The sequence below is a fragment of the Eriocheir sinensis genome, chromosome 12 (assembly GCF_024679095.1).
Source record: "Eriocheir sinensis breed Jianghai 21 chromosome 12, ASM2467909v1, whole genome shotgun sequence".
Lineage (NCBI taxonomy): Eukaryota > Metazoa > Arthropoda > Malacostraca > Decapoda > Varunidae > Eriocheir > Eriocheir sinensis.
In genome coordinates, this window is record NC_066520.1 from 21,929,905 (window position 1) to 21,938,330 (window position 8,426).

Consider the following 8,426-nt stretch of genomic DNA (forward strand, 5'->3'; position numbering starts at 1 on the left):
CAGACCAGCAGGTAGATAGATAGACACTGACTGACTGATTGACTGACTGAATAACTGACTAACTGACTGACTAAGGGACTGGGTGATTGACTGACTGGCTAACTTATATGGTGACTGACTGACTGACTGACTGACTGACAAAAACATAAACAACTGACAAACACACAATCACAAAATCGAGGTACATCGCAACGGTAAAATTAAAAAAAAAATAGAATAATAATACCTACAATTTATTTAAAGACCAGGAGTCAATACAACATCAGACAACATCTTCTTCACCCCTTTAAATCGATAGACGAACATAAACAAATAAATAAACACAAATGATAGAGGAAAGCATGAGAAAGGTGCACATTTAGAAAGACAGATTCACTACACGATAAAACAAAGAGATAATAAATGTACTTACCACTGACTGAGAAAGGAGGATCATAGACGGAGGTAGCGGACTAACATACCTGAAAAGACAAAATAAGGAGTTAGATTCTGCTTAACGTAATATTCTGGGCAGTCTGCTTATGTTATACCTTTCCTGTGTAGATTAAGGATGCGATAAGGTGATAGTGTTAAAATATAAATAATTAGAGATATACAAGATTAAGACGCAAACTAACGAGAAAATATGATATAAGTAAATAAATAAAGTTAGAAATGTCATTAAGTAAATCAGTAAGTATATGGAAATGGTTAATTATTACTGTATTACATTTTTATATATTTCTTTACCTTTTCGTGAGTTGTTTTTCTCTAATAACCATTTGACAAAATAATCTGCCTTCTCAACGTTTCTTTTTCCTTAGTTTTCTTTAATAAACATAAACAGTAACTAAAAAGAACTAAAGAGTAAGTGAATTTTGGTGAGGTTTGTCATTTTTAAGTCCCATCAAGCAACGTCTCGGTGTAACTCATGCAACTTTCTTCAATTCACACAAACACTAACTAAATAAAACAATAACTAGGTGTATAATAATGATGTTTGTCTTTTTTACGCGTCATTCAGCAACAGAGGCGATGTAACTAATGCATTTTTCCCTTTTTTCTTCCCCTTCTTCCTCCCCTTCAACGGTGGTCGTCATCTGGATTGTCCGTTCGCCCTCTGATTCACTTCCCTCCTTCCCTTCCTCTCTCCTTCCGTCCCTCTTTCCGCCCCTCCAACCCTCCAAACCTCCTGTCCTCCCTCCTTCTCTCTCTCCCTCCTTCCCTCCTCTCCTTCCCTCCCTCTATTCTTCTCTCCTTCCGTCCCTTTTTCTGCCCCTCCAAACCTCCTGCCCTCCCTCCTTCTCTCCCTCCATCCCTCCCTCCCTCCCTCCCTCTGGTTCATGGCGGACACAGCAACGAGTGGGAGAAGCCGAGGAGTGGTTTCAGCGGGCCAAGTCTCTCGCCCCAAACGACTCGACTGTTCATCAACACTTCGGTGAGTAGAGGAATTAACATAGATAAACACACACACACACACACACACACACACACACACACACACACACACACACACACACACACACACACACACACACACACACACACACACACACACACACACACACACACACACACACACACACACACACACACACACACACACACACACACACAAGGAGTCCCCCAGATTAATATAATGAGATACAGAATACTAATGAAAAAACAAACCTTTGAGAGAGAGAGAGAGAGAGAGAGAGAGAGTAGGGGGGGAGGGGGTCGTGGAAATGCCTTAAACACACACACACACACACACACACACACACACACACACACACACACACACACACATACCAAAATTTAACATCACTAATAAATCTAAACTTTCTCTCGACGCCTCAAAAAGTCGTTTAGTAACAACTCCACGACCATACAAAAGTGGAGTCGCCTAGTCGTGGCCACAGAGAGACACAGAAAAAAAGAGACAGAAAGAGAGAGAGAGCGAGAGAGGAGGGCGACGACGACTACGGCAGTGACGACACGGAAAAATAATTGGTGAAAACGACGACTCAGACAGCGACAAGAGCGGGGCGATAATCACAGCTGGAAATGAACAAATGGCTGATTATGAGGACGATGATGGTGATGATGGTGGTGGTGGTGAAGGGCGGGGAGAGAGGAGGGAGAAGAAGGACGTGAGGCGAGTGGAAGAAGAAGGAGGAGGAAGAAAGAGAAGGGTGAAGAGAGGAGGAGGGTGAAGAGGGCATAGGAAGAATATCACCAAGAAGAATAGGAGGAAAGAGGACACATGGAGTAAGTGTAAGAACAAGGAGGAGGAAGAAGAGGAAAGAGGAAGGAGAGGAGGAGAGTGAAGAGAGAACAGAGGGCGAGTATCAGGAAGAGGAAGAGGAAAGAAGAGGAAGGAAAAGAGAGGACATGGGAGGAGTATAAAGAGGAGGAGGAAGAAGAAGGAGAAAGAAGAAGAAAGAGGAAGGAGAAGAGGAGAGTGAAGAGAGAACATAGAGCGAGTATCAGGAAGAGGAAGAGGAAAGAAGAGGAAGGAAAAGAGAGGACATGGGAGAAGTATAAAGAAGAGGAGAAAACGAGAAAGAGGAAGAGGAAACAGAACAAGAATAAGAACAAGGAGAAATGAGATATGGAAGTAAGAGGAAGATAAATAGCAGTAGCAGCAGTAGTAGTAGGAGTAGAAGGAGTAGGAAGAGTAGAAGCAGGAGTAGGAGCAGGAGGAGGAGGAGGAGGACAAAAAAGAGTAAAAGGAAACAGAACAAGAATAAAAAGAAGGAGAAATGAGATATGGAAGTAAGAGGAAATGAAATAGCAGTAGTAGTATAAGAGTAGGAGTAGAAGGAGTAGGAAGAGCAGGAGTAGCAGGAGGAGGAGTAGGAGGGAGCGAAGCTGTGGCGACGATGCTATCACCTGACAGGTCTCGGCCACGGTCCTCATTTGCAATCAAAATCACCGAAGAGAAGTCCAAACCACTACCAACCTGACCCAGCTGTCGCCTCCCGCTCCTGCCGCGCCGGGGACGGGAGGGGCAGGGCGGGAGGAGGAGAAGGGACGAGGAGGGAGATGGACGGATATAGTCAGAAGAGAAACGGGAAGAGGGACTGATTGGTGGACAGAGAGAAATGAGAGTGAGAGTGAAGGAGAGAGAGAGAGAGGGGGGGTGGAAGAGAGAGAGAGAGAGAGAGAGAGAGAGAGAGAGAGAGAGAAAGAGAAAGGAGAAGGGAAGTTAAGGGAAGAGAAAGAGACAGACAGACACACAGACAGACAGACAGACAGACAGACAGACCATATACACATATCTACCCACCTCCGAGTGAGAGAAAGAGGAAGAGAGAGAGAAAAAAAAAGATCATTAGGAACTCCAGAACGACTTTCCACATATGATTATAAAAAAAAAAAACACTTAGGACGTGGAAGCTATGGCGGGGAAGGAACAAGGTGCTGGTGATGGCGTAGGGGAGTGTAGAGGGAGTGGTAGGGAGTCGTAGGGGAGTCGTAGGGGAGTGGTAGGGAGTCGTAGGGGAGTCGTAGGGTGGTCGTATGGGAGTGTAGGGGAGTCGTAGGGGAGTCGTAAGGGGGTCAAGGGGATGGGTAGGGAGTCGTAGGGGAGTGTAGAAGGAGCAGCAGGGAGTTGTAGGAAAGTGGTAGGGAGTCGTAGGGGAGTGTAGAAGGAGCGGTAGGGAGTCGTAGGAAAGTGGTAGGGAGTCGTAGGGGAGTGATGAGTGGTGAGTGAGAGAAGGTGAGAAGTGGAGCTGATGGAGTGGCAGAAGTGGATGAGTGACAGGGTGGAACGGGGAGGTGTGAGGAATGGAGTAGGAGAGCGAGAGAGAGAGGGAGAGGGAGACAGTGGAGGTGGTAACACTGCTGCGGAAGAGGAGGAGGAGGAAGACGGAAGGCGTAGGTGCAGGAACAGAAGAAAGAGGAGGAGGAGGAGGAGGAGGAGAAGAAGGAAGACGTAAGGTGTGGGAGCAGGAACAGAAGAAAGAGGAGGAGGAGGAGGAGGAGGAGAAGGAAGACGGAAGGTGTGGGAGCAGGAACAGAAGAAAGAGGAGGAGGAGGAGGAGAAGAAGGAAGGTGTGGGAGCAGGAACAGAAGGAGGAGGAGGAGGAGAAGGAGGAGCCGGACTAACAAGGTAGGTGTCGGGGAGGGAGGGAGGGAGTGAGGTGTGAAGGAGTAAGAGGAAAGGTGTTAAGGAGAATGTAAAGGCGAGGACGGTGGAGGAAATTAATGCAAGGTGGACAAATGTTCTCAGAGACGAGGCTTCACTAATTACCTTTTATGTACGTAGGTGCGTGTATACCTGTTATCAGCTGCGGCGGGGACCTGACGCACACACACACACACACACACACACACACACACACACACACGCACACAGACCCCCCACCCCCACCCCTATCCCCCTCACACATACCCCAAGCCCCACCCAGCCCCCGGACAGCACAAGTCGAGCCCGGTGTGTCTCAGGAGTATAAAAATAGATGAAAATATAAAGTCACTCAAACACAGTCATCAGCGCAGTACCGAGGCGAGTCCGGACGCTCTCACCAGTTTTCGTTCACTCCCTTTTCCTTCGTCCATACAGTGCTCTACTTTTTTTTCCCTCCCTCACCACCACCATCAACGCCTCGGACTCCCCTCCCCTCCTCCTCCTCCTCTACCTCCTCCTTCTCGTCCCCCTCAGCGAAGCCTTATTAAAGCCACACACCGGGGCTGGCAGAGTTAATTTGATGGTCTCAATATAATGGTCGGGAGACACCCACGGCCACGGAGACTCGAACTGCCACCACAAGGACACACGCGACCCACGGACACAAGGTCGGAACGGACGTAGACGCAAGCCGGAGACTCACTCTTAAGCCTCGGGGTCTGGATGGCGCTTTCCTGCCCCGAAATCTTCAATAATTAGAACCACTGTCATCAAGTCGAAGTGTCAGCGGGTCTCTGATACCCGACCGTCGACCTCAAGTTCCCGGAGGACCCGATATTGAAGGACCCGGGAGAGGAGGAGCAGGAGGAGGAGGAGGTGAAGCGGGAGGGTCATAGGAAAAAGGGGCGGGGGGGAAGGGCAAGGAAAAGAAGATAGGGGAATCACATAGCACGAAATTGGACCCAAAGGTAGCCAGGAATAAGGCCGAGATTAGGGTCGTGGCACGCAAGTATGTCGCGGTTTTGAGAGCCCAGCCGTGCGTGTGTGTGACGGTGGCAAGGTAGAGCGCTGCAGTGTGTGTGTCTTAGGTCTGTCTTTCATAATTAGGCCGTAGATAAGCCGGCGGGGGAAGGAGGGAGGGAGGGAGAAGGAAAGGGAGGAGAGCGCACAGCAGGATAACGAACATAGAGGAAGCATGCGAGGTCTGTGCGTGTGTGTGTGTGTGAGTGGGGAAGAAGTGGAGGGCGAGGTAAGAGAACTGACTGCATGGAAAGGGAGAACAGTCCATGGTGGGGAGTGTAAGATTCGAGACTGTAAGTAGTAAGAGACTGTAAGTAATGTTCTCTAAGCGTTTTCTTCTTTGGTTTCTGTCTCTCATTGGTCTGTATGTGTGTGTGTGTGTGTGTGTGTGTGTGTGTGTGTGTGTGTGTGTGTGTGTGTGTGTGTGTGTGTGTGTGTGTGTGTGTGTGTGTGTGTGTGTGTGTGTGTGTGTGTGTGTGTGACTGTGGAATTGCCTTTTGATGTCTGCTTTTCTTTGCCTTCTGTTCTTACCCTCCTCCTCCTCCTCCTCCTCCTCCTCCTCCTCCTCTTCTTCTTCTTCCTCCTCCTCCTCCTCCTCATTCCCTTCAACCAATAATTCCCGGGAAGACAATATCTAACACCAGTAATTCTGCAGGATTGGACATCGCAGCCAGATTAAATTCCCATTTCTCTCTCTCTCTCTCTCTCTCTCTCTCTCTCTCTCTCTCTCTCTCTCTCTCTCTCTCTCTCTCTCTCTCTCTCTCTCTCTCTCTCTCTCTCTCTCTCTCTCTCTCTCTCTCTCTCTCTCTCTCTCTCTCTCTCTCTCTCTCTCTCTCTCTCTCTCTCTCTCTCTCTCTCTCTCTCTCTCTCTCTCTCTCTCTCTCTCTCTCTCTCTCTCTCTCTCTCTCTCTCTCTCTCTCTCTCTCCTTCACTGACTGGTTGCCTTACTTAACTGACCTCCTACTGATGACGCTCCACAAGCAGTTTCTGAGTGGCTGGTCTAAGGGGTTAACTGACTGCTGGACTGGTCGCGCCCTCTCAGTGGATTGCTTGTCCTAACTGATTGATTGCCTGACGGTATTATGATCTATGAATATTAAGTTGTGGATTCTGCAAGTGTGATGTTGTTGACTGACTGACTGACTGACTGACTTACTGACTGGCTCCCTCACTGAATATCCTAAACCCCTGACTGGTTGCGTTAACTGACTGACTGGATGCCTGGGTGACAGTGTTTTACCCCACCAAGTTTCTGGGTGGCTGGCTGATGTCAACGCCTTACGCGGCTAACTAACTGGCTTATTGACTGGCTAAGTGGATTCTGAGTGAGTGGTAGTGTGAGTTGTAGTACGGAGTCCGGTTAGTCCCTCCGGCTTAATGGATGGGCGGATTGATGGCTTCAGCGGCAACACCTGCACTGAATTATTGTTGTCAAGCCTTCAATTCCGTCGCGAGAGCAGAAGAGAAAAAACGTTGCTCGAAAAAAGTGGTGATTCTGCGAGACTTGATGATGCTCCAAAATCTCACTCACTCTCTCGATCGGTCTCTCTCTCTCGTGGGTGGGTGTGTCTGTGTTTGTGTGTTTGTGTTTGTGTGTTTGTGTTTGTGTGTGTGTGTGTGTGTGTGTATGTCTTCTTCCCTCACTCACTCTCCTCCTCCTCCTCCTCCTCCTCCTCCTCCTCTTCCTCCTCCTGACTCTCTTCCATTTCCTTTTTCCGTTCCTTTACGTCCTCCTCCTCCTCCTCCTCTTCTTCCTCTTTCTATTTCTCTTCCTCTTCCTGTTCTTTTACTATCTCCTCTTCTTCTTCCTTTATCTCGTCTTTCTCCTCTCTGTGTCTGTGTCTGTCTGTGTGTGTGTGTGTGTGTGTGTGTGTGGTAAATAAGTCATCAGACAGCTTTTGGCGTCCGTCAGGGCCCCCCCCCCCCCCCGGCCCTGTTGATGTGAGTTCCAGAATGGCTCACCGATGGACAAATTACCGCCAGTTTTGATTGACACTCGCCCTCCTGGTCTGCCTGTAGGGGGGGTCGGGCAAGTCGGGGGGGGTGGGGCGCAGAGGGGTTATAGGGGGTGACAAAACGGCCCACTGCAGCGTATACGTGTGCTCTCTGCGGTTACTCTTCGGGGTCATAAGGACAAGAAGAAGAGAAAGAGTGGATAAGAAAAGGAGATTGGACGTTTGTGATATGATATGGAGTAGAGAACAAGATGAAGCGTGATTGACAAGCGGAAAAAGGGAAGTTATTTGACGTTTCTGATATGATATGAAGTAAAGAACAAGATTAAGAGTGATTAACAAAAGGAAAAAGGGAAGTTATTTGACGTTCTTGTTATGATATGAAGTAAAGAACAAGATTAAGAGTGATTAACAAAAGGAAAAAGGGAAGTTATTTGACGTTCGTGATATATTATGAAGAAAAGAACAGCAATTATAGAAGGAAAAGGACTCACTCACACACACACACACACACACACACACACACACACACACACACACACACACACACACACACACACACACACACACGATAAACGAAGATAAAATTATGAAAATCACCGCCGTTCCCCCCCCAAAAAAAAATCAATCAGGACCACCACCATCACCACCACCATCATCACCACCACCACCACCAGCAAGCTCAACACCAACAACAAGAACAACACCTAAAGCAGTTCTGGCTGGCTGGACAACTCGCTACCTTCCCCAGTCAACAGATGGCGACACCTCCCACGTCACACACCCACACAGGAACCAACCCTCACCCTATCCCTTACCCAGCATCCAAAGGCGTCTTATTCAGTGACATAGGGAATCGAAACCTCTTTATGCATCAGTCAGGAAGGAAGGAAGGAAGGAAGGAAGGAAGGAAGGAATTATGGAAGGAAGGAAGGAAAGAAGGAAGAAAGAAAGAAAGAAAGAAAGAAAGAAAGGAAGGAAGAAAGGATGGAAGGAAAGAAGGAAGAAAGAAAGGAAGGAGTGAATGAATGAAGGAAGGAAGGTAGGAAGGGAGGGAGAAGAGGGTGGCAGTAAGGAAGAGAGGGAGGGAAGCTAACCTTACTTAACATATGGAAGGATCAATGAAACGGGTCTTGGAGTTTCTAAGAAGTGAGAGAAGATGCTTAACTCTTTTGACTATGAGACACTCGGTTCTTTCCTCCGTACGTATCATAAGAGGCAAGGAAAGAAGGGAGTATGGAGGAAGGGTTGACTAGCTTATGGGAGGAGATACTGAATAGGTCTTAAGTGTGTCTGGAAGGCGAGAAAAGATGGTTAACTCTTTCCTCTTTCCTCCGTACGTAAGATGGGAGGCA

The 8,426-nt window shown here is 47.9% G+C and overlaps 1 protein-coding gene across 1 annotated transcript in view; it reads left to right on the plus strand.

Moving 5' to 3' along the window:
* Positions 1-8,426, plus strand: part of LOC126997627 (protein O-mannosyl-transferase TMTC2-like) — a 61,049-nt gene that overhangs the window by 41,806 nt on the left and 10,817 nt on the right. Inside the window, exon 8 of the mRNA XM_050858817.1 lies at positions 1,336-1,417. Coding sequence (XP_050714774.1) covers positions 1,336-1,417 — 82 coding nt within the window. The remainder of the gene's footprint in view (positions 1-1,335; positions 1,418-8,426) is intronic.